Genomic DNA, 26,510 nt, shown 5'->3' with positions numbered 1-26,510 from the left:
CTTGAACGTTTTCAGCCCTCGCCAGCTGTCATTCACCGATGTCGCTTCGCAACACTACAGTTCGTCATAATATTGTTCCACTTACAATTGCTCAATTAAGCGACCGAAGCAACAGAAACACCCAGAAATCGACGAAATGCTCCCATTCCAACTACAATAAACAGCCAACGAGAGTGGAGTCATCGCGGAGCGACCAAAATGCAACATCTGCCGAAAAAGGCCGACGAGCGAAGCTAGAAAGCAAACATTGACATAACACGTCGACTATTGGGAGCAGGTAAACCAGAGGGAGAAACCATACGGCTCGGGACTTTAGTCGCAGAGTATGTGTTATGGCCACGACAAGGTCCGCCGGAGACGTAGCCACGTCCGTTAGTTCGGGACTGGGATCTGTGCCCTCATCCGGATCCGGAAACCCCGGGATCAGGAAGCTTTCCACGGCCAGTGGCGGTGGAATCGCTGGAGGGACGGCGCCCAGCTGGCAGAGCTGCTACTACTGCACCAGGGAGCAATTTAAGACCATCAGCGACTTTGTCAAGTAAGTTGCAGGTCCAAATTCATCTCCATCACACCATATGCAGCCAAGTCTATAGGCAGGTTTACAACCGAAACCCGCTTTTATCTTATCCAAATACATATGTATGACTTCAAATGATAATTAGCAGGTAAAATTTAAATAGCAGCAGGTAGTTAAATTTGTATGACTGCAGTCGAACATTCATAACTGGATGTCTCTATCTGTACTGCCTCAGAAATATCTTCCGACCAAATTCATACAAAAAAAAAAAAACAAATTCAGTTTGTACCAACAAACAAACAAATTTTAAAATTAAACGAACAGTGATCTGATTCCAGATTCCTCTAAAAAGTACTCCAAAACGCGGAAGTTTTCAACAAACTTTTCCCGAGAATCATTGCCGATCCTTGACATTCTCAGATTATATGTTTAATATACACATATAATAAATTTACAAACTCGAAATTTTAAACTTGCTGAATGGGACATTCTGTTCAGTTCTCTAGAAACCTTTGGTTTCCTTTATTAAGGAACCCAGAATTGAATGTAAATAAACAAACAAAAAAATTTGGATGTAGTATCATGAATAATAAACATTTTATTAAATTGCTTACATCAAACAATTTTTTATCATACTTCAGCAGAACGAAAGAAACTCAGATATTTATTCAAAAGTGACAAATAAAAAATGACCCATAAAATTCTAATTGAAGCAAGCATCATGGAAAATATACATTTTATTGATAAGGTTTAATTAATTTAATTGATAACAATTTAAATTCATGTTTCCATTTCCCATTTCAGTCACCTACGAAATCGTCACTGCACCCGGGAGGGCGGCTCCTTCGTGTGCCGCTATGGCTTCAACGGAGTGTGTGCCTCTCTTCCACTGGACGGAGTCTCGGATCGCGACTACGACGCACATGTGGCCAAGTACCATGTCAACCAGCACACGCGCGAGATGCCTCCCGAATGGGGAGTCTACTCGGCCGCCCAGAACCTGCCAGCAGTGCTCAACGATCCCTCTCGGGGCAAGCAGAGTAATCTCTTTACGAAGAAGTGGGGCGAGCACTTTGTGGAGCGGAGTCATGTGCCGCCATCTCCCCGCTTGCCGGATATAACGCATGCCGACTTCTCCGTCTATCTGGGGAGCATTGGAAAGCGATATCGCTGGCATGAGCGCCGCCAACAACAGCTGGAGCGCGATAAACCGCTGGAGAATGGAGCACAAACGGCACCTGGGCCGGGAAGTGGTGCTCAGACACCCACCCACCTGAGTTCAGTGCCCGAAATCTTTCTGAAATCGCAGCTGCAGCTGCATCACCCAGCCACCTTTAAGCAAGTATTTCCTAATTACATGCAAACATCGGCTACCAGTCCGGAAACACACCAGCAAACTGGCCGCCAGCTGCAGGAACAGCTGAGTCACTATCTGGACATGGTGGAGGTGAAGATAGCGCAGCAGGTTTCGCAGAAATCAGCCGCCTTCTTTCACGCCATGACTACGCAGCATGCTATTTTGGAGGAAATGGAGCAGGCGGCGGACCAAGTGCGTCAGTTGAGGACAGCACTGGCGCAACTCCACAGTCACTCTGTTGTGGACAGCTTTAAAGTGCTACGTTTTGCCCAACGAAGACAGCACTACAACCTCACGCTGGACAAACTCCGACTGATGGCCACCGTGCACAAGACGCAACCGATGCTGCAACTTCTCCTGGGCACCCAGGATTATGTGGCTGCCCTGGATTTGATAGGAACCACGCAGGAAATCCTTTCGGCCGAACTCCTCGGCATTCACTGTTTCAAGCACCTGCCCATGCAGCTCAGTGAAATGGAGAAGCTGATCGACAAGATGCTCACCACAGAATTCGAACGCTATGCTGCCGCGGATCTCAATCGACCATTGACCGATGCCCTCCGGGAAACGGATAGCGTTTGCGCTGAGGAGGACAAACTGGTGGCCATTGTGATGGGTCTGCTGCGCAAGCAGAACTTCTCTTTTGTCCAGTCCTACCAACAAGAAGCCATTGCCACCATTCGGGCCATCATAAAACAACTTCTCATCGAGGTTTTGTCCCGCAGCGACAGCGATCAGGAGATCAGCTTAACGGGTCACGGGGAGCAGGCCTTAGAGCTCACCTTGCCGGAATGGATTGCCCTGCTCCTGCGATCCAGCCAGGCTTTGGTTTCCATTCTCGAACGCATTAAAACCGTAGTGGGTATTATGCAGCAAACAGCGGACGCAGCTGTGGGAGCCCAGGATGCAGTGAATCTGATTGATTCGGAAGCCTTTCTGAGTCCTGGACACCATGAGCAGTTGCGGTCCCAGTTACAGCAGCTTCTCCAGGCTGTCTGCCATTACTGCCATGAGCGCTGTGCCAATATTGTGTCCCCTCAGAGTTTGGAAAAAAGTTCGGCGAGTGAGCAGGAGCTCTGCCAACTCTCTGACATTGTGGATCAGTTTGGCGAGACCACGAGGAGCATTTGTGGAGTGGCCAGTGTGCCTCTTCAGCTTGCCTTAAAAGTCCAAGCCTCGCGATACGCTCAACGATTTCATTCCGAACGGAAGCAGAAGTTGTCCCTTCTATTGGATCAGGAGCGCTGGCGCCAGGTGGATATTCCCCACGAGTTTCAGAGGATTATCGAGCGCATGGCCGCAGGGGACTACGCCAAACCAGAGATGGGTAATCTTATAAGCAATGGCGTAGGCAATCCCGTGCTCTTGGTGGAAGGAAAACAGCCATACACTTTGGTCAGTGCTTCGCTTATGCTCATCCGGATGTTATATGAATACGGAGGAAGTGCCCATAGGTTGCCATTGCTAGCCAGTTACCATGCCCGGAATGTGGTGGACCTGCTGCGCTGCTTTAACTCACGAAGCTGCCAACTGATTATTGGAGCAGGAGCGATGAGGGTAGCCGGGCTAAAGACCATTACCAGCACCAACCTTGCACTCGTTTCCCGGGCGCTCCAACTGGTTCTTTGGCTGCTGCCCAAGCTTAGGGAGCACTTCCAGGCGATGAGTGGATACGAGGCCATCGAGCGGGACTACCAGGGTCACATCAAGGAGATCGAAAACAAGATACACGGAATAGTCTCCGAGAGGTTGGCCGCCCAACTGGAAGCCTGGGAGGCACGTCCGCCTATACCTTCTCAGACCTTCCGCCACATCTCCCGGCATCTGGTGAAACTTCACGAGGCGATCGCCGGAGTTCTGCCGGAGGCACAGATCCACGAGATCTACGGCGTGGTGCATCGAAACTTCAAGGACAAGCTGCGGGAACAATTGCTCAAGTTGAATGTGAACAACAATGGGGGACCACAGCACGGTGTGGTGACCTCGGAGCTGACCTTCTACATGGAGACGCTGCGCACCCTGAAAGCCCTGCCCGCCGATCAGCTAGACAACGGGATTCTGGAGGAGATCTGGCTCTACTGAGCATTTCGAAGTATTCCAAAAGGCCGACGCGGTCTTCCTCCGCCGCCCAGCCGAGTTCGTCTTCATTGTTTGTTATCCTTGTTTTATTTATAGAATTTCATTAATCGCGTCCATTCGATCTATTTTGTTTGCCACTGTACATTGCTTGTACTTTTATGTTCCGCCCTCTAGAAACGAAAATGGGAAATGTGTATCTTTGTTGCGCACTTTTTATAACACTTAAGCTTAAAGTCAGTGAGAAGGCTTATGATTAAAGAATAGTAAATAAACAAAACCGTTTTAATGCGTTCCAATCAATTACGGGAGAAATGAGTTTTGTATACCTTCCTTTCGTTCCTGTATTCAGTATTGTGCTAATGAATATGTGCACTGATTGAATTTATTTTGCAATATAACATATTTAAATTTCAGGTCTTAAGCTTCGACGTTGCTTTAAAAATGTTATCAAAAACAACTTACTTTCATATCAAATTTTGAATTTGTCATTCACACAAAATGTAACGGTTTCATTTAAGTTCATATCGCTGGCGTTGCCAGACTGCCTCGGTTGTCAATGGCAACCGTTAAAAATAATAACCAAAACTATTTAGTTTCGGCTTTTTCACTATTCATGCAATGCGCTTGCCGCAGATTTTTTACAACCTGCACAAGCGTCTTCAAAAAATGTTTGACAAAAGCAACGAGGGCGGCGAGGGTGTCACGCCCAGTATTCAAGACATCGCCGGTCGGCTGGCGGAGGAGCAGCAGCGACTTCGGCAACTGGAGGCCACCACGGTGCCCAAGGAGCGAACCCTTCTTGTCCTGGGCAGCAAGTGTGTGGTAAGTAAGGGTCTGAAGGACACCCGTTATAAATTACAAGACAAAACTATAAAAACATGTACTCTAAATTATTGTTACTAAAACAACATTTTATGAATATTTTTGTCTGTTTCAGGGCAAAACGACGGCCATCAATAAGTTTTTCGATCGCGAGGAACACGCCACGCGACCAACTCTTGCACTGGAGTATAGTTTCGGTCGAAGAATTGGGATTGGAAAGTCTCCCCAGGTGATGAATGTTTGGGAACTGGGATCCCTGGACAATGCAGAGCAATTACTGGAAGTTCCCATGAGGACACACGGTCTGCAGCAATTGGCCGTCTTCATAATGTTGGATCTCTCGCAACCACAGCGATTTTGGACGGATTTGGAGTGTGCCTTCAAGGGATTAAGGGATACGGCGCAACAAATGATGCAAAACTCAACTCCAGATCTCAGAGAAATCCTAGAACAACGCTCCTTGGAGCGAGTGGGTCAACAGAGCAAGGAGGATCTGGGTAACCTCGAACCGCTGCCCTTTCCCGTGGTAATTGTTGGTGGGAAGTACGATGTATTTGCTGGTTTTGATCCAGCCATCAAAAAACACACCTGTCGCTGCTTGCGCTCCATGGCCCATTTAATTGGTGGCGCCTTGCTATTCTATTCCCAGCGGATGCCCAAACTGGCCAAGGTCCTTAGGGACACCATTAGCCACATGGGATTCGGAAGTCCTGCCCATCCTTTCCGCTCTCATGTAGCGGATTTCAATGAACCGCTTTGCATTTGGTTTGGAACGGACAGTTGGTCGAAAATTGGAGACACAGGAACTCAAAGTGTGGAGCGCATTGGTGCCACATTCGGGGTAGAAGTGCCGCAGCTGCAGCTGGAGAAACAGAAGCTGCCGGAAACCCCAGATCCGTCCAAGGACCCTGGATTCAGGGAGTCCCTCATCGATGAGATGCGATCGCAGAAGAACGAAGAACTTGCTGGTATAATGAGGGATGTCCTTCTGCGCGGAAAGTTTGAAAGTGTTCAAAATTAAGAAAATTATGGTTATAATCAATGTTGTATACCTCAAAGTATTAATTAACATCATAAATAAACCTTTAATTTGTCACTGTAATACTGTATTTTTGATTTAGAAAAGGTTTTTCCCCTTTTTGTAAAAAGTGCTATACAAAATGTGTCTGGAAAGCACAGCGTAAATTGTCAGTGCTGAAACTAAAGAAATTCTAAATACTTACGAAACCTTAGTTCTGTTGTTTATTTCTAAAAATGTCCCAACCGGTCGCATCCAAAGCTCGTGTTATTAAGGTTCTGAATCGCATTGGAGCCCGTGGAATCCTAACCGAAGTCCGGGTGCAGCTGGTGGATCAGCCCAGGATGCAATTTATGCGAACTGTGAAGGGACCCGTCCGCCTGGGAGATATAGTCGATTTTGAGGACACCGAAATGACTTGGCAGTCTTCAAGCAGGAGCAACAGCAACTTTGGAGATATTTGCTAAACTTATGAAGACATCGGTGGTACCAAAAGTCGGAAGCGCCGGCTCTTAAAAGCTATCTTAACTCGTTACATGATTAAATCGAACTTATGCACTATAAACAAGCTATAAATAAAATATTTTAATTTTAAAATAGAGAAATCCAATTATAGTGAGCTTACTAAATTAAATGTTATGTTTAAAAATGAATAATTATGGCGAATCCTAAGATAAATATCCTGAAATGCAAAATAGTGCAATAAAAAAACCGATTGGAAAAAGGTTTTGTAAGTTTTTTTTTGCCTGATAATTATCTTGTAATAATTATAATAGGCTTATAATTATCATGTAATAATTATTTGAATAATTGTTGTCTTTAATATTTGCAAAATATTGGCAGCGCCATTCCAGGGCTGTAAAGCAAATGCTTTTGCCACTCACATGGTGGCTTTAAATATACCGTTATAAAGAACGAATTCTAGCGCTCAGCTGAGCGCAAAACGCACCCCACAGGCTTATTCCCCTCTCGTTCGCTCTTTTGGGGGAGCTCGGGCTCCAAGCGACGTCGACTGCGCTGCCGGCGTTTCGGTTGTGATTCGCTTGAGGTTTCAGTTGAACTTCCAGCTCAGTCGCTTTGAACGGCTCTCGCGTGGCGGAGCTCTCTCATCCTCGTGTTCGTGTGTGTGCGTGCACGGGCGACTATGTGTGTGAGGGCCATTTGTTTGGTGCGAATTTTTTAGCCAAAACTCCAGTGCGCAATATTTACCGAAAATTATAAATAGTGCTGCCCAAACAGAAACATGAGAAGATCCGCGGCCCTGAAACATTGTAATTAAAACCAGCTCTATTCGAGGCCCATGCACCAAAAAGTCTCCAACTTCGCGTACGTAAAGTTTCTTCGGCGTTGTGTAATCAGTCCGAAACGGAGTTTCTCGCTTTGTTTGTTTTTCTCGGCTTTATTTTCGGCAACAACAAAAAATAATTTTAAATTGCTTTAAGCTTGCGGAGTTTTGTGGAAAAAGCTCCCCCCATAAACTTCAAAACTTGACAAATAAATGTGAGTTGGGAACAATACATTTCTCAGGCAAATATACACACATAACACACGAGAGCCGAGCGAAATTACTCTGCTCCAATTTTTCATGCTCCACAATTTTTTTTTGGTGGGTTACAACAAAAAAAAACTAGCAGGCCAAAACACCAAATTATTGATTTTCTTTTGGGCGCTCCGTTTCTGGCGCTCTTTTTTATATTTTCCTGCGATTTCATTTCTCCACGTGAGCGTGTGTAAGTGTGCGTGTTTTTGGTGTGGATGTGTGTGTATTTAATCAAGAACAGAAACAGTTTTCCTGCAGCTTACCGTTAGCCGCATTTGCATTTTGACACATTGCCAAGGCAACGCGACCCAAACGCCATATGGTCGCGATCTGATACCCTATGCCGATTTACTTGCGGCATAGCCGAGGTCCCTTGGGCTTTGCGACTTGCTTATCAAAGTTATTTCACTGCTAAGATTCGGTTACTTATATGCGAGAAAATATCTAAAGATCGAACATACGTACGTACATACATATAACGACGGCAAAAAGCATTATTAAAATCCGCTTTAGTCAGCTTTTCACCAGTTATGAATGCAATTCATTCCTATTGATCTGTAGAGCATAAATTAAAAATGTTAATAATTGTAGTATTTGGTAACCTGTTACTCTTATTATGGTGGGCTTTTTGCCGGCTCAAGGGGTTAGTTTTAATAGGGTCTTTTTTCGTAGTAGATAGACGTTTTCTTCCTTTCTCTCCAATATATCTAACACCCCGTCGGCGCTGACTTCAAGGATAGTTAACAGAACATCCGATCTTTCCCCTAAAAAATGATAGGCTACCGCTGGCAAGAATAAGTTTTTATTTACTTGCAGTTATAATAATTAATTAATTTTGCAAGAATTTTATGATGCACTATATAAATACAGCTGTCCAAACTTAATGCAGTATAACTGAAATCGTACAAACACTACAATTAAATATTTGGGCTTTAAAAAGGGATAACTCGGTTATAAAAGGATTTTATTATTTTGAGTTTATTATCGGTAATAACAACAAACTTTGTAATAAATGTATGATTTGACTGGATTATTAAGAAACAATAATATCGATTTATAACAAACGTCTAATTTTTGTTCTTCTATGTATATTACGTTAGTCAATAAGGTAAAAAGAAGAATTCCCAAAAAAAAATTGAATTACCATTTAAAAAAAAAGAATTATTGCAGGCTATAATATTTCATATGAAATTTCAGTACTCATTTAAATTTGAAATGAATGGGTATATAAGGGTATTTTAATTGCTGTCAGGCCGTTTTTGTGGTTGTTTCTTTTATTTCTTTTTTCTTGTTGTTTGTATACGTTGGACTTGCGACGCTTGCATTATTGGGATTTCTTTGCTGGCAGTCTGTTTATTATTGTTGTTTTATTTGGTGTTTTCATTACTGGCACGCTTTGCTGTTTCTTCGTTCTTTATTACATCCTTTGACCCCAATCGCAGTTTTGCTTTGTTTTGATCGCCAAACAAACCAATATGTATTGGATATGCCTGTCAACATTTAATTTACCGCATTAGCCTCGTTCGTTAATAAATTATTGAAGATATGACTTGAAAAACTCAAGTTAATTTGCCTTATTTGGATATGCCCACGCTTAAAATTTAAATTTGAAGACTACGTCCATTAATTGCCCCGCAGCTTTTTATTTTCGGCTTGAAAAGAACAAAGCAAATAAAATGCCTGAAAATTTAACAATTTTTTGTATCTCAGGCCACGGTTTTGACCCGAGGGCGTGGAAACCAAAACGTATCTATGTATATGCCTTAGTCGCTGCTTGCCTGTATTTGTGTGTGATGATTAATCATAATAATTTGTAGTAAGACCCCTTAAACCACGCTGTCGGCATTGGCGGTTGGTAACAGTAAAGCTCCTTTGACTCACTTAGTAACTTTACTTATGTTCATTTTGGCATTGGTTACTTTCGAAAAGCCTTTCAGCAAATACAACGACCTTACTTCACATAAATATACATATTCATAAATACAGATAAAGCATGGCCAATGACTTGCACTCGAAAATGTTAATTGAACCATGAAGGAGCGTGTAAATTAGAACTTTGCCACACACGCATATGAAAAAAGACGATAAACAGAAATCTGTTAATTAAAGCTTCAAAAACTGGAATTTTAAGCAAAAAGATATAATAAACACTGAATGACAAATGGCATCCAAAAAAGTGTGAAGAGAAGATCAAGCAATCAAGTTTCTGAAGCAGTCGAATAAGAAATAACAAGTGGGGGTGCGATCAGTTCAGAGCGCAATCAACATTTATTATTAAATGTCAAATATAATTTAAGATGGCAATTTGTCGCGGAACGAATTATTTACCCTTTGTCTGCCTGGCAACTGCAATGCGATTGCGGTAGGGTAGGGTGCGAAGCGGAAAAGATCCACATCGAGGAAGATACAATTTGCATAAAGGTTCATCTTATGATTTCAATTGAGGCAGTAAGAAGATTAGATAATTCCCGGGGGTATATCAAGAAGAACTGGTGATCCTACCAGCGAAAATAAAGAAGGAAAGTAGCAATATTCATTCGGTTATCACTTTATTTCCGTATGATTTCGCTATCAAATTAAATAAAATGAGATCCATTATAATCGAAAACCCTAAGGTAATCAACTATGCAAGTGATAGCTTATCTAACTGATTCGGATATACAATTAAATCTGTCAATTTTATACCCTCTATGGTTAATGAATGAACATGTAATTAATCATTAGTTGGTAGTACTTAAGTAATGTGTTGGATAGCTTATCGTAATTAAATTTCGAGCTTATTATCTATTTTTGATCTTCCGCTACATTTGTTTGTAGATCCCATATTATTTTTAGTCAGACTTGACTGTTCATTAAAGTCGGTAGATCCTGCTTTTCAACACCAAGTGTCTATAATTGTAAGCTTTAACCTAATATATAAAATATATTCTAAGTATATAATTATCCCAGTTTATTTTGATTGTCATTAAGTGTTACAGTCAACTGTGAATGATTGGTACATAATTTCTATCATTATTTGATTCAGAAAACCGACACGTACAATTGGATTACGGCGGAACGTATGTCATTCAAAGTCCAATGCGTCTCCAATAAGTAATCGCCTTCAGGGTAGGCTAGTACCTTCGTAAGATGGTAATTCATGATGTCCGTGGAAAGTTTTTCGATAACAACATCATGCTAAAAATCCAAAAAAATATTCAATGAATGCAAACATATCAATTAAGAACAATTATGTCAACTTACATTATATGGACACGTATGGTTCAAGTTCGAGACTCCCTTAAGAAAGTCGTAAAAATACTTAGCGACAGGATTTGACTTCTGATTTTTCAAAAAAAGGCATGCATCTACAGTTTGATTGTAAAGGAAGGGCTTGTATCCATTAAACCGTTTGTACAGACCAAAATTAACCTGAAATATTATTATATTTTTTTGTCCAATTGAGTAAAGTTCCAAATTCAGTACACAAATACCTTGATTCTCTTAATTGGAAGTTTATAATGCTTAAACTTTCCCGAGACGTATTTGTAGGTACGGTTTATCGCCTTTATACTGCAATATTCAAATTCGGCAAGGTCCTTATTTACGGTCTTACACTTTAAGTTAGTAATCTCCACCCGAGAAGTAATCTTTAATTTAAAAGTTTTTAAAATTTTGGTATACAATTTTCGATTCACTGACCTCTTCTATTATTAATGACAGCATTAGTAAACGAAACAAAAAAGTTAGCTTTGCGAACATGTTACTGTATCAATGGATTTAGGAGAACTGAAATCTATTAACATGCATTAGCGTTAACATTCATTATTGAATATAATTTAGAATTTTACAATAATTATTTTTTGAAGAGATTTTCACACGGGTCCATGTTTTATAATCGACAAATAATTATAACTTTAAACGGCGGATCGCATAGCATTGGAATCCAAATTATTGAGTGTATAAACATTAGGATGAAAAAAATTTTGTACTTATTTATTTCCAAACCATCTAAAGTTCAATTTTATTGTTTAAAATATTTAAAGTCTAAAGGCTATCTTATCAGAACTTGTATCTCACTCTCACACAAACATAAAATACAACAAATGCATTTGATAGCGCTTGAAGGATAGTCAAGTCGAAACACTTAAGAGAATTAAGGAAAAGCTAGATAAAATAGTTCTTTCATGCATTGGTATTGGTCTTTGATTTATTATCGCAAAAGAATAAATCATATAGTGGGTGACCAAAACTCCCGCCTGTGCCTCCTAAGCCGCGACTGTTTGTCTACAAATTTATCAAGATTTCAACGACGTGGCTGCCATTGGAAGCACGAGCAAACACACAGCATACAGATAGACAGACAGACAGGAACAAGCTTCTTTGTCATACAGCACGCTCATAAATCTAATGGCATCTGCGATACACAAAGATACATTTGCAGTGCGCGCATTATGTGCATAAATATTACAGATGCGCCTTCGCACCACTAAGAAATGTCATCTGTCATTCGCAATGCAGAAAAGCGCGATGGCATAATGGCAAATGTCAACCAAGGATAATGTTACATTAATACTATTGCCTGATCGATATGCAAATGCTTGTTAGCGAACCAACATTGCTTCTAAGTTAAGTATTGTTGAGATAGTACATGTACTAAGAGGTTTAAGTTTATAAAAGAAGGTATTTATGTACGTTTCGATAGGAGTTTCCATTTTTTTTAACAAGGAAGCAGTTTGTTATTGTTTGTAATTGGTAAAAAATAAAACCTGTGACAAAACAAGTCCAGCTGAATAAATAATAATATATCATCTGAGCTGTCAATACTTAAAAATATTTTCAACCAAAGTACAAGTTTTAATACATGTTTTTAATACTTACATATCCTGATTTGTTGACAGAATTTCAATATTAATATAACAAACAGTTAAGAACAAAATCTTTTTCAAAAAAAGATTCTCAAAAGAGTTAAAATAGTGAAATTGTATCCACCTTTTCCCTCAAAACTTTTCAAATGTACGATTGCATCAAATTTTTAAAGCGGAAACTTAAAGTTAGCTTAACATTAATTAACTGTTCCCCGAGCATGACCGGACTGACCCTTCCTTAACCATGTTCAGAGTACAGAACAAAATAAAATCAGTGCCCTGTCCCAGTGAAAAGGTAACCCAGTTGCATGGAGCACAATGAACTGCAATCCCCGTGAATGAAGGAAATGGGAAGCGACTGCAGACTCGCAGTCGCAGCTCACTGAAGCATCAAACGACCAGAAGGTGACTTAAAGCTGCTACCCGGAGCCTTGAATCAACAACTTCCGATTCCACTACACTCCACTCATCTCCGCCCCGCAATTGCATTCTGTGTGCGTGCCGAGTACGAGTACGAGTATCTGGCAGATACGTTCTGCCAGAGCTCCATGGTCATAAATGAGCAACCAAGCACGACTGCAGCGCGGCATCGACTGACATCCCACTTAGAGACTGGATGTGCTCCACCCGTAAATCGCTTCTTTCCCCTTAAATATCACCCACGGACACGGCCCGATATATAAGTCCGCCCAGGCTGCGTCGGTTGACAAACGCAAAGTGTGCATAACTTTTAGTAGAGCATGAAAAATTAACTTTAATTCGATTGTAGGCAGTTCCCAGATGGCTCTTCGTCCATTACTTCTACCGGGTGACGGAGTACTGGGTGCAGTTTTTCGTTCTTCGGGCAATTAATGTGCGATAATTAAATTGTGATATCAGCTGAACAATTTACCAATTAATGCTGCATAGAGTGGCTGATGATGATGGGCATGAAGAGCTCTTGGCTTGTAGGTGGGGATGTGCAAGATAACTTGAGTTAAAAGCATTAGGAAGTTTACTTTTTGAGGGTTTTCTTCGATTTACAACATTTAGAAAATTAATGAAACAAGAGCTGCGAGCAGGACCATTTGATATTTAAAGACAAATGTATATTTATATATATGTTTTATATATAATTATAATTCTAAAATGTTAAATTAATGACTATACTTTGGACCACCCTTAAAACTAGTTTTAAGGATACTTTAGACCTGACCTAAGTCAATACCTAGGCCGTGAAGTCAAAACAATTTCCCCGGTTCCCACGTCCTTTTTCACTCGGAGTAACTTGAACTCAACTTCCTTGCCTATTTTCCCACTTCTCTAGTTCATGATCCAACTAATGAGCAATTTAGCAGAGGCGCTCACATCCTCGGCTAAAAAGCCAGCGAAGCGTTAAGGCAACTGTCTGGCGGGCAAGGATAATGCCACAGACACTTGAGCTGCGATGTGCTTAGGTCAAAAGCCAGTTCGTACGGAGAAAATGTTCCCAGCCTGTAAAATTTGCATGTTTTGCACAATTTTGAGCAGAGCAACCCCCGACGCCCAATCAAGGGGATTAAATTTTGGGTGGTGACTGCTTTTGGTTTATGAGCAATTAATATGTCAGTTAGCGGCTTGGACAGATTGATGGGGTTGTTGCCTCACAGACTGAGCCGAAAACGAAAGCAAACCAGAGAAATTAGATGGGGAACTGTCATCGGCAGGCACGAACTGCCAGCAACTTGGAAAGTTTTCCTTCATTTTCCTCAGCGGCTCGTGCCCGGCACGTTATTGCATGATTTCCGGCGCACCCTCACCGATTTTCACTGCCGGACTGTGAGACTGTGGGACAGTGGGGTTCACAAGGACACTCCCTGGCATTTGTAGGCCGCTCCGAGCGTGTGGCACATTATCCTTAAGCGTCGCCGCGGCAGGCGCTTGTCTTTATGTCCCAGCTACAAGTGTAAATGCTGAGAACAGCTTTTTCTCCGCCGCCGTTGTTTCTCTGGAGAAAGAGAAAAGGACTTGGAGGTGGGTTGAGAAACAGGAGCAGGCACAATGGAAATGGCGCGTGCTCTGCCCACAGTTCCCGTGGGAAATCCAAGAATCTCATATCGTGGGCGTGCGAACAAATTTGTGTACCCGGTTTTGTGGCATGACTCCTTTAGGACGTGGAAATGTCAGGCGGTCTTAATAGGGTTGATTTGCTTTAATCCAAAGGTATTTTCTGATTGTTATTTGCAACCTTTTACAATTGGGACTGGCTGCGAATCCTTCCATTTAAAAGGCCAAATATAGGACTTAAATAAAATAAAGCGAAGGATATATTTTACAACGTCCGTATACAGATTGTATATATAAAAAAATACTCTAAAACTGCTTTAATCCCAAGGTATTTTCTTTACTTTTGTGGATTGCTACTTATTACAATTGAAACTGTCTTCGAATACTTAATTCTCTCGTTCCCAAATTTCCCCTTTTAGATTTGTTTCGCCCCACGCATTACCTAACTTTTCACAACTTTATCCGGGCAATCAATTTCAATCAATTTTACCTTACTCGTTACCTCCAGTCCTTGCGCTAAATTAAACTCCTCGGCCGAACCGTCAGTTTTTCATTTCACGAATACCAATTCCAAAGATGAGAGGAAGCTAATTTAAAAGCCAACACCCACATAATATATATATGTATAAAAACATAGTATGCTCCAGTCCAATCAACCTACAGGCAATAAGAAAAAATATAGAATTTCAGCAGAGAGAAACTTTAATGGACATCCGGCTTTTATTATGCTTAGTCTTATTATTATTGTTTTCCACCTTGAAGGTGTGTGCTGATGACGAAGAGGAAGAAGCACCTCAAGTGCAATTGAAAAAGCCAAAACCACAACAACAACAACAACAGAAACGACAATAATAAAAGCAATAACCACAACAAAAGCAACTACAAAAGTACGATGTTGATATTTGCGTTGGCAAAGGAAACGTCTTTGGCGTGGTCGAAGTCAGATAGAAAAACCCAAAAGACAGTAGATATGGCTCTTACAACTGGGATGGGAATGGGGATGGGGATTCGGGGAGAATGTGTCGGGCACTCTGCCTCATTAAGTGTCTGACGGCCTTTGGTTTATGGTCTCCGACTAGATGGAGGATTAGCAATTGCACAACTATACAATGTTGGTGTGTCTCTGGCACTTTTGTGGGGGTGTCGATTTTGGCGTGGTCTAAAACAAGTTTAGGCGCCTTTACGGCCATCATTAATCTTGTGGCATGCCCCACCAGAACGGCGACCACGAAAACATAGAACACCAATCAACAGAGCCACGCCTTAAGGTACCAATTTCCTTATTGATTCACTTGCGGGGGCTCGAAATTAACCACCATTCGGTGTACGATTGTCGAGTTTAAATTTAGCGGAAACATGTTTTGTTCTTAAGCCGGATCAAGTGATAAGCTAATTAATTTTATTGCGAATTAAACGACAATGCAAATGCAATGGAGAAAATGTAATAAAATACACTTAAGATAAATAATTAAATGAAAGATATTTATGCTATATTTATGTTACTTAATATTTTCTTAAAATACACTGAACTCTGTTTCCTCTTGCCCGCAAAGTTTATGAAAAAACAGTCACCTTGGAAAAAAATGTATATATAAATTTTTATTATTCGTTTAAATATCAAAATCTGTTGACATATTAAAATATATGGATATATATAGATACTTTTTTCTAGATATGTAGTCGAATTTAATGAAAATAACAACCTGAGTAGAGATCCGATTGACTTGCTTTTTATCACTTATTTGTCGCAAGGTATATTCTTGAAGACATATAAGACATATTACTACGCTCTCCTTAAAGCATAAGTCTAAAGTTCCTCCAAACTCGAGTCCCTTGTCTTAAAATACACACAATTTGACATTCGCATGGCACTTTTCTTCCCCCATAAGGAAATGGACAGCAGCATGGGGAGTGTGCCAGGCAGAAAAAACGAATTGCATTAATGCAATTTTAGCATCTGAAACCGTGCTGAGGAAAAACTAAACGAGCACGTTCCAATTGGTGTCCGCGGTCGTTGTCAGCACTCTGTGTCTGCATCTGGATCTGCATCTGCATCTAGTGAGCACTGAGACCTGGACAAACGGACATCGGACATGGGAGCCCGGAGTCCACTGGAACCATTCCAAATTGCCGGCGCATGACTCCGGCTATTGCAGAAAAGAAAAGAAAAAGAAAACGGAGGAGTGTCTGATGAAGAAATGCTGTAAAATGGAATTGCATTACACACACTTTAGGTGCCATTTGTATCTCGAGGGAAGTGGGGGGAATGGGTGGAGAAGCCATGAAGTTGATGATGCGCCAACAAATTGGATGCGTAATGGTTAAGCGAGAGCTGAGCCACAATTGAGATATTTATAGTTATGGCCAATGGGAGCCCTAAGCTGGAATTTCACTCTCAACCTAATGGGCGAAAGTTGGCTTGCTTAATATATTTCTAAAAGGCATTAGGCTAAGCTGCAAAATGTTCATCGGATTTCTAGCTTAAATCTTTAACGCCATAATTAACTGATATTGCTACCTGGGGCATTTAACAGAATTGGTAAACAATTTATTGAGAAAAGTAATTACTATCTATGGAAATTTCCTAGAAAATTGATCGGAATTTATATCTGCCCAGTTTAGTCTGAAATATTTTCACCGGCATTTCGAACTGGCTTTGCCCTAGTTGCGCAGGCTTTATTAAATTAAATTCCAATAAAATCGTGTTTGGTTCACACGATGCTCACCCCTTCAAGGTTTCTGTGTCCTCTAATGCTGGTATTTATTTTATTTTTTTATTGCCTCTAATCCGTTAAATGCTTTTTAATTGCATCTGCAACCTTATCCCAGGGACACTTGAAAATTCTTTTTGCAGCGCGAGGGAAGTGGGCGGGCTGGGCAGGCAGAAAATATGGTTGAAAAGAGGGTGGCAAGAGGGTTGGGAAGGCGTGAGCTACCCTAGGCTAATTGGTTGGGCGTGAAATGTGTGAGTTTTATTTTACGAACTCGGAAAATTGTCAACCCCTAAAAAAAAGGACCCCTACAATTAAACCCCTGTGGGAGACCAAATTGATAAAGAATGGAGATGCAATCAGCCAAAGTAAACCACTTTTTATCGGATAACATAAATAGTAGCTGAAAAATCGGATAAAGTAAATAATGGAAAGCAAACCGCTTTATAAGATCAACTAGCTTAGAATGTTAATGAAATAAAAATTAAAAAAAGGGATTGGCTAAAACTTTTTATAACTTTCAAGTTCAACACAGTGATAAACATATACGTCATCAAGATTTTTATAATATTTTTAAAAAATAATTAAGTAAACCTTCAAAAAAAATTGTTTTATTAATTAAAGATTTAGATGTTGGACTGAATGTAAAATACTCATTTCTATCTGACTACTACATCTTTATTGTCTTTTGAGTAAAATGGGGTTGCATAAAGTTAATTACTTTAAATGTTAGAAAAATCTTTACGTCTGTTTTTTATAAATACGGATTGAGCAAATTGCATAAATTTTGATTCATTAAGTACTATTAAGTAATATTTATAAATTCACTTTTTTATCTTGTACTTGATTTCCTCAGTGCAATAACTTTAAGTGAATTTAAGCTTGAGTTCATTCAACTGCAAGCCGAGCTTAAACTTGAAAAGCTCTTTCACCTGCCCGGCTAAGCTTTTAAGCCCTCCAGCCACTCAAGTTTTGCGGCTCAGCTCGGCGACGTCTCAAGAACCCACTCAAGAAATGCTCATATCATAAGACCAAAGCTAAAACATACATGCTAACATTTACTCGGCCATATGTAACAGCTCGTAAATCTGAGGGCCATATATGTATGTAAGTACAAACATAGATGTATGCACATGCAGTTTTAAATTAAAAACAAATTGTAAGCACGAGACCAAATAATTTAGAGACATCATGACCCTAATGAGTGTGGGAACTTTTTTTTTGTAAACGTCACTGACATTGTCAGCTGAGTGTTCATATATTCATATGTGAGTGTGTGCCTACTTCTGTGTGTGAAAGCAAGCTCTTAAGTGTCTTGTAAGAGCGGCTTGACTACAAGCATTGCCAACTTAAAAAACAATTTAAAAATTCATTAACGGTAACTGAATCTAAAAGATGTTTTAGAAGAAGATACAAATTTGAGTACTGATTTGTTATCTAACTTTTTTGATTGAATTAAACATTTGAAGATTATTTTTCTAATCCAAAACTTTTTCTTTTTTTTATTTCAGCCTTTGGGGATAAACTTTTACAACTAAAAGGTAAGTAACTTAACATAATTTGGAGAGAGAAAGAGAAAACGAAACAAATGTAATATATGTTTAAAAAATAATCATATTTTCTATAAATAAACTATGCAGCAAAACGTGTGAATAATTAAAAATATACAGATGCCTTGTAACACGAAAAATACCATTTAAAAATGTACCTTAGCTTGAAATTGAAAATAATTCCCTTTCAAGGATTCGATTATTTCTCACCCTCTTTGAATTGTCGCCAAATTGTTTCAATTATTATCCAACGATTGATTGGTTAATCTTCTTGTCTCGTAATGGTAATCCCAAACAATTGACCCAACAATTTGTATTAGTAATTGGCTTCTTAATCGTAATTACAGGCCGGATTCGGTTCAAATCGAGTGAATTGGTCTGTATTGGATTGTATTCCTCATGCTTAGCCATTAGTGTGTGTTTGAGCGTATTTGTTGCCTTTGTGAGCCTTTCAGTGCAGCATTTTGCGCATTTTGATTGAAATTTTGATTAGGTTGCACATGTGGCATTTGTCTGCCCCCTCAACCCGATTGACTGACATTGATTTCACAGCTTGTGGCCATTTCTCTGTCTCCCCAAGCTCCCTCTTCCGTTTCACCTTTCCCATTGTCTGGCCCTATCATTTGTCTGTTCATTCCAGCGGTGATGGAGTTATTTGTCAGCGGTAGGCGGCGGGTGGTGAGTGGGCGTGTCTGGGACCCAGGGTCCCCACATAAAGTGTAAGCTGTTTTCATTATGGTTTATCTAAAAGTGTCGAGCATTTGCTGTTATGGCTTTAACACACTTAGCACACAGAGAAATTTTCAAGTCATTATTTATTATTATTTAAATTCTAAAAAGGACGATTTTTCCTACTTACAGTTATAGTTATAAACTCAATTATTTACTATATATTATTTATTTGTAGTTTTTGTTTTTGTTTTTATATGAGTAGATAGCACACAATTTATTAAGTTATTTTCCTTGAATGTTTAGTTTGAACTGTTTAAAAATCATTCTTTGAAATAAATATCAGTCCATTTTATAAGACAATAAGTTTTCAGTAATTTCAGTATTATGAGATTATGATTAGGACAAATTAAAGAACAACATATAATGTTTTGCTAAGTGCATTTCTGTTTGCACCCATTGCACCAATTTGTTTTTTTCTGCATTTAAGTAGCGATAATGTTGGCGTGATTGTGGGCCATGTGTAGGTAGCAATGGTTTGCTCCAAATAGTCTTGATACCATTTTTTACCACCTGATTTCATGTGCTACCTGGATTAAAGTCGCTGCTGCATTGCAATTTTTCGCACGTTTCAGTGCTAAAAATTCTCTTTTTCTTCTTTATTTACTTCTCTCTCGCATACAAATTTATCTACCTTGTCGTTATCTAACTTTCTCTTAGGCGTTGATTTTCTCTCCGGGAGCATACAACGACCTTGCCTCTCGCTCTTGTTCTCCGGTATCCGCTCTCGCATTTCGATCGATCATTTTGCCATTGTTGTCACGGAATTTAGGTTGGGCAACTAATTCAAATCGATACGTTCAATACATTGATTAACGATCCCTGATACTGTTCAGTTAATCAGTTTTTATTCTTTTCGTTTGATTTCTGTGTCTGTTGACATTTCATAACCACTTGGCCATCATTCGCTTTGAGTTAATGTAAAACCTCGGGTCTGGGGTAACTCTCTTTAATGACTCTCTTGAGTGCCATAATCACTTCCACAGTCACTCGTTCTCCATTCTCCACCGTCCATGTGAAAAAACTGGCAGCTGCAGAACCAACGAAACCAACAACTGGTTTTGAGTGCCCTTCTGTCGCTTCGATAGGGTATTTGAAATATAGAATAGTAAAAAATATGTTCTCCAAGCCATTTCTTCAATTTTGAATTTTGGTCTGGGAAACTGTTAATGGGTATTTAAAAAATAAATCTTTTTTAAACGTTGTCCAATAAATTATTATATAGGATTGAGGTATAAATAAATCGAAAATTAAAGTTGTAACAGATTGTTGTATTTCACACAGACTAATATATCTCTAATCTACTCGCTTTTAACCACAGACAAGATAAATAAAATATCGTAAAGCTACTTGGGAAAAATTCCATTTTAGTTGCCTCACAATAAAGGGTTCTATCATTTATGCCCACAAATCTTTAAAACTGGGATTAGTTACATGTGCTAAATCCCGATCTTCCAAGGCAGCGCATCTGGGCAATTTCTAAAACTGTTGGCGAGGTTATTACAAAATAATTTTAAGTCCATTCTTAACAGCCCGACTTAGTGATTATCTCTAGACCCTGCCTTTTTGGGAAATTCCCACATTTAAAGAATAGAAGTGAGCTCGTGTTTTCCTAGAATTTTCCATCACTAGGCCTGACCGCAAATCTTTTAAGCCACGGTCAACGAATCGCGATCTTCAAATGCAGCGCATCTGATATTGTACCTAGCCTAGATACAGATAAACCCCCTCTCTCGCTCTTTTAACTCTAGCGGCCTCCTTCCCACTCTAAAAAAAAACCTACAAGCTACAGGAACGCATCGCAGTTTTATCATTATCACAACAAATACAAATACATCAGAGCGGAGGTGAGATGGAAGAACGGTCGTCGTTGTTGGTAATAAATAAACACAATGGAACTGAGCAAATCTACAAACGTACTCTAACACTGAAAGAAACCATTTTAAAATGTGTCTCAATATGTAGTATGTCATTTGTACTAACATTCATTATCATTATCCATATATTTCTCAGGGAATTTTAATTCTTTTAATTGAAATAGTGGCATTATTTTAGATTTTTCTTTATCCTTTGGATTACCTTTTTAATTTTAAAGAAAAATAAAAGTATGCAGATATCAATAAAAATTAAGTTTAAAGTAATAAAGTTTGAAGCTTTATACCATCAAAGAAAATTTTGTTAAATAAAGGGCTTTAGCATTCTTTTGTATACCGTGGCCCGTGATTTTTACTCAGGAGAACATAAATATTATGGTATAGTATAAACTTTTCGTAAAAGTATATTCATTATATTATCCAACAATTATTCTTATCTTCTTGTAAGATCTTCCGGACTGATTTTACGATTTTAAAATCATATAGAAAACATTTTTGATTACTGTAGAACATTGTAGATCCTTACGGTAGTGATAAAGCGGAGATCATTGCTCACCTTGTCAGTTGTTGTGCCCATCAGATCTTTCATACACATTTTCAACGCGCAAAGATTTGTTCTCTGTGCAGACACACACAACAACCAACACGAGCACCCCTGTAACAGCTGTCGCTCTCTTCCGCTCTTGGCACGCTCACTCTTGCCACTCAAAAGCAACGTTGAGCGAATGAGCCGCAGTCGACTCAACTCAACCCAGTACCAGTGACAGTACAGTAGAGCAATTTGAGCCGCCGAATCGAGCTAACCGCTTACCGCTTGCCGGACAAACGCGTTCCGTTTTCCCTCCGCTTCCATTCGATTTTGGCCACTGTCGTCGTCGGTTGTCCAGATGTCCGCGTGAGGACAGTAGAACCTTTACCAATTCTGGGGGGGTCATAGTAACGTAAACCTTTAACGTAGTCCTTTGGGCCGAACCGATCCAAACCATCCATACGTCCATCCATTTACCGGGGTCTTTTTTGGGGATCGTTTTTTACGTTTTTTATCGGAGTGTCGCGCTGTCGCTTTTTCGGTTTCTGCGCGATTTTCCCCACATTCCGTGTGCTGTGCTGTGCGAGGTGTTCTTGGAATTAAGAAATAGTTTATAACGAAACGTTGGCAAAAATCCACTGAATGAGCAAGAAAGTTATATAAGGCCCGAACCGGATTTATATATTAATTATACATACAAATGTGACCAAAACAAAAACAGACTGACAACAAAACTCGGCTTTGGGATATACCTAAAACAACAACTCAACTACTAACCGATCCCGATTGTATAAATGGTAAATGTTTAAACACAAAAAACCAGTAACAACAGCCGAAGTTGAGCTTGACTTAAGCTTTGGAGCTCAGGCCAAGTCAAAACGAGTTTTTTGTTGTGCAAAATCCGATTTGCATATAATTCTTCCACGGCTATGTTGTTGTTGGTGATTTGACATTTGTAAAAGCAATAAATACATTTTTGTAAAACTTTCAGTTTTTGACGTCTTCAATATGCATTATTGTAAACAGAGTTTAAAGTTTTATAGGAACAGCTGTCTAAAGTGACATAGATAACTCAAATTCCACCATTAGGTTTCTTTGTTTTTTTTTAGTAAGCTAACTTAAAAAGAAAACCTTTTTCTGCGTTTTAATATAATAATTATGGGGTATTCAAATTAACACTTGAGATACCAAGAATTTGAAAAAGCATTACTCAACTAAAACTCAATAAATCTTTGCTGTTTGCACTTGAACATGGCAATTCAGAGAGGGTTAACAAAGGAAATAAATAGACACAATGTGCAATTAGCTGGTTTTGGCTACATCACATGAACGTATATCTCAAAAGTTACGATTGACTGGACGCGACTCGTCTCCAGTCTCTCACGTCTCTGTTGGTGAATCACTTGGCATGACTACAAACGTATAAACATTTAAAAGTGATCGTATAAACGTATTAACGATATTGCAGTTTTTGGGAATATTTACACAGTCTAAAATTCGATTTAAAGCACACTGAGTTTCTAAAGTTGTATTCATACCCACAAACGTTTTCCCAGCACTTTTGTCAAGTTAATTTATTTTAATGTATACTGTGTGCCAAATTATTTGACTGTCAACTGCATAAATTAGTACTATAAAGAAAAAAAAAAGAAAAGTGGAAATGGAAAATGAGGAAAATTTCCCATTGAAATGAGTAATGAATTGGTTTGGGGCGGGTGAGAACGAAACCAACAGAGAGTGGGTGAAAATATATTATAATAACAATGTAATTAAATGCCAACTTGGTCCGGGCGAAAGCCAAAAGAGAGTTGTGTTTTTCCTGCCACAAACTATGGGATACTTTTGCTATGCATAATTATGCTGTTGCAGTTGATGAACTTGGAATGTTCTTCAAGATCTTGGGGTTTTGACTACCAAAGGGCTCCTGCTCCCTGATTTATGCTGCATTTTCTACTACCTCAGCCTCAGCCAGAGCAGAGATTATAAATCTCAGCAGTTCATAAAAACTTCAGGCAAAAGCTCCAGCAAAAAACCATTCAGAAACATTCCGAGAAAAGCCAGCAACACGAACAGAAAAACTGGTAACAAGCCAAGGCAAAAAGTAAGAACATAATGCTACCTGGGTGCAGTTGGACTTGAGTTAAGCCAACTTTGGGATGTAGGAGCCGCGTCGAACGGAAGAACCGGTTTGGTAGCTGGCAGCCGAGTCCAACTTTTCTCACATGCCTTTCGATTATGCCAAGCCGACTGCATTCTTCGAGACGCGGCTTTCGCTAAACGTTTGGCTAAGATGGAGCTCCATGCTCCCCATCTTTGAGCTTCCCATCCAACTCCATTTCCATCCCCCCGCATAAGTTCAACACACACATAGCCGAAGAGAGACCTCAACTTCAACTTAAACTTCAACTCGATCGTCGCTGCGGCTGCATAAAACTTTAATTTCATGGAATTTCCTTTCTATTTTTATGCAGCAACGCAGATGATTAACAACAGCAGCCAATGGCCAACAAAAAGGGAGAGAGACGTTGGGGAAGTCGTCAAGAACACGGGAACAAGTCCAAGACCAAGTCCAAGTCATGGTTGCCAGCTAGTTGCAACTTCTGGGCCATTAACTTGGCTCGGGACAGGGGGCCATCTATCCCTCATTGGGGCCCTGGCATTCTGCATCTAAGGCAGGAAATTAAAAATGCAAAAAATTGGATAATTATGCATGTAAACGTTTTGTCATTAAGTTGATACTTAAATGCGGCTGCGATTACCGGGCACATTTTTATAGAAAATTTCGCAATTAATGTGCCTGGGAAGACACGGGGGATTTCCTCTCTATCTCTTCCTTTCTTCTAGAAATCCATTTGCCATTGCCCTGAGTGTCGGCTCAACAAATTACAATTATGAACTTCAAAAGGTCTTAGAGAGTTTTGTAACTTCTTATTTATTCTTGACATTTTCCTGGCCTGCCAATAGCTAACTAGCCGTGAACTGCACAGCAAACATTTCGCATTAATGCCAAAAAGTTTTCTCGCCTCCCGAGTGACCAAGACTAAATCGACACGCCAACTTGGTAATAACTTGGCCTTGGCTTTGGCTTCGATAAGTTGGCCAAAACCGCAAAGGTTTCAGAAATGTCAAAGGGCATGGCTGAATATGATTATGAAAACTTACCTTCAATGAATAAGTTCAATTTCCGGTCTTTCAGTTGGTTAAGCTTTGATGGGGGATTAAACTTACGTAGGAGACAATTTGTCAGTTGCAGTGGGAAATATTAAAAATCATCATTATTTTAAGCTTTGATCAAGTCAATCACTGTAGTTGTTGATATATTTGATTTGAAAAACTTGTATGAGTAGTTAAGCGATTCTGGCTAAATTTGTATTGGGGATGCAAATTTAAAATAAATAACATTTAAATATTAAAAGAATATTTTTTCTTATGTATTAGTATAGTCAATAGCATATTAAATCGATAGTAAATAGTTCTAAAGTTCATATACTTTCTGATTCTGCCTAATTGATGATTTTAAATCACTAGAGATTTGTATTGATTGTATTGTATGTTGTTTTACATCAGTTAAATTAAGTTAGCTTTGATAGAAAATGCTATCGTCATGGTACTACATAAATAGAACGTTTATTTACACATGCCAAATTCTTTGATGTCCCCAAATACAGTTGGCACACCTGTTCACCTGAGTTAATAGGGCAATAGGGGAACACTCGCCCCAGTGTTACTTCGCCCACGCAGCACTAGGATGGCTTCTTTTGGCGAATATATGGGTTGTTTATTTAGTTTCCTATCGATTATTTTCATTGACGGTTTTCTCTGCCTACTTTTGGGCGCTGTCACCCGGAAATTGCTAAAGCAATTGGCCAACAGCTGTTCAGCTGTCTATTTACCCCGAATCAACAGCAAAGCGTTGACAAATGGAACATAGAAAACTAACGTGGTTACACTTTTGTGCGCCATAAAATTGATTTGCCTCCGCCAACGCCAACTAACTACCAACAATGACAATCAGAGCAGAGAATGGCACTAGAAAAAAGTCAGTAACAGCAGTTTGGAAAATCGTCAGGCTAGGTTGACTTTCGGTGTTTCGAGTGTGTGGACCGGCGACCTTTACCGCCACTAATTCGTTGGATAATCATCTAAACTTAGCGGTTATCCAAACATAGTTGCTGGTGATGTCACGTAGCTTTCCACGAAACTTGTAAGCAAACAAATTCTCCTCTTTCTGTCTTATCGCAAAGTCACATTTTGAAAAATCCCTTTCCCATTTTAAATCTGTCAGATAAAAGTGTCAACTAGTGTTTCGTTTGCTTCTGTCTGAGAAAGAAAAATATTACAACTTGTGTACTTTGATTACACGAGGCTTTTTCTTGGAAATCAGCAGTAGAAATAGTGCTTTCAAAACAAGGTTCAAAATCCCGTTTTGTTATCTAATATTTTTATACCACATTTAAACATTTAAATACAGTTTCAAGTTACTACATTATAGATTCAGTATACGCATTGAATAAATTCAAATAAACTTTCAAGTTGCCTTAGGAATTTGTTTTCAACGCATTACAAATTCTTGTGCATATGAAAGTAGTTCTTGGAATTCTCCAGTGATTTTTCCTCTCCTACTTTTCCTCGCTTTATGAGTTATGAATGCGTAATGATAAATGTGCTTTGGATAAATGATTGGTTGTTGAAAATTCCTTTTTGTTTCTTTTTATCTTTGTCTTGGCTATATTCAATTGCATTAATGGCATTAACGTGCTTTTCGGCTCAGAAACAGGTTCCCCTCTGTAAAATGTCGGATAACTTTTGTTAAGTATGCCAATGTGATTTGAGTCATCGTAATATTAATTTGCATTAAGAGGGTAAACAAAACTCGTAAGAGTGGTTCGCAGAAAAATATCTTACGAATACG

At 39.5% G+C, this 26,510-nt stretch overlaps 5 protein-coding genes across 6 annotated transcripts in view; 4 read left to right on the top strand and 1 right to left on the bottom strand.

Moving 5' to 3' along the window:
* Positions 1-47: 47 nt before the first annotated feature.
* LOC108043466 (vacuolar protein sorting-associated protein 54) lies at positions 48-4,253 on the top strand. The gene is made up of 2 exons (XM_017122179.1): positions 48-538; positions 1,322-4,253. Exons 1-2 carry the CDS (start codon positions 333-335, stop codon positions 3,954-3,956), a joined length of 2,841 nt encoding a protein of 946 aa, XP_016977668.1. The 5' UTR covers positions 48-332; the 3' UTR covers positions 3,957-4,253.
* A 232-nt stretch (positions 4,254-4,485) lies between these two features.
* Positions 4,486-5,857, top strand: LOC108043461 (cytoplasmic dynein 2 light intermediate chain 1). Its single transcript, XM_017122172.1, has 2 exons — positions 4,486-4,775; positions 4,891-5,857. The coding sequence occupies exons 1-2, from the start codon at positions 4,572-4,574 to the stop codon at positions 5,794-5,796; spliced, it is 1,110 nt and encodes a 369-aa protein (XP_016977661.1). The 5' UTR covers positions 4,486-4,571; the 3' UTR covers positions 5,797-5,857.
* Positions 5,858-5,967: 110 nt separating this feature from the next.
* Positions 5,968-6,382, top strand: LOC108043463 (40S ribosomal protein S28). The gene has a single exon (XM_017122174.1). The coding sequence runs from the start codon at positions 6,030-6,032 to the stop codon at positions 6,258-6,260; it is 231 nt and encodes a 76-aa protein (XP_016977663.1). The 5' UTR covers positions 5,968-6,029; the 3' UTR covers positions 6,261-6,382.
* A 469-nt stretch (positions 6,383-6,851) lies between these two features.
* Positions 6,852-26,510, top strand: part of LOC108043464 (protein numb) — a 29,442-nt gene continuing 9,783 nt past the window's right edge. The window contains exons 1-2 of one of the 2 annotated variants that reach the window (XM_017122177.2): positions 6,852-7,293; positions 18,428-18,457. The gene's annotated coding sequence lies outside the window, so the exon portion shown is untranslated. Of the gene's footprint in view, positions 7,294-18,427; positions 18,458-21,828; positions 22,396-26,510 lie in introns of those variants that run through there. The other variant, XM_017122176.2, reaches the window with a different exon arrangement.
* Positions 10,355-11,074, bottom strand: LOC108043465. The gene is made up of 4 exons (XM_017122178.1): positions 11,015-11,074; positions 10,807-10,962; positions 10,577-10,744; positions 10,355-10,510 (listed from the first exon to the last, which is right to left on the bottom strand). The coding sequence occupies exons 1-4, from the start codon at positions 11,072-11,074 to the stop codon at positions 10,355-10,357; spliced, it is 540 nt and encodes a 179-aa protein (XP_016977667.1).

The sequence above is a fragment of the Drosophila rhopaloa genome, unplaced genomic scaffold (genome assembly GCF_018152115.1).
Source record: "Drosophila rhopaloa isolate 14029-0021.01 unplaced genomic scaffold, ASM1815211v1 contig_2, whole genome shotgun sequence".
Taxonomy (NCBI): domain Eukaryota; kingdom Metazoa; phylum Arthropoda; class Insecta; order Diptera; family Drosophilidae; genus Drosophila; species Drosophila rhopaloa.
Note: the sequence above shows the minus strand (reverse complement) of the source record. Positions and strands in the feature narration are given on the sequence as shown.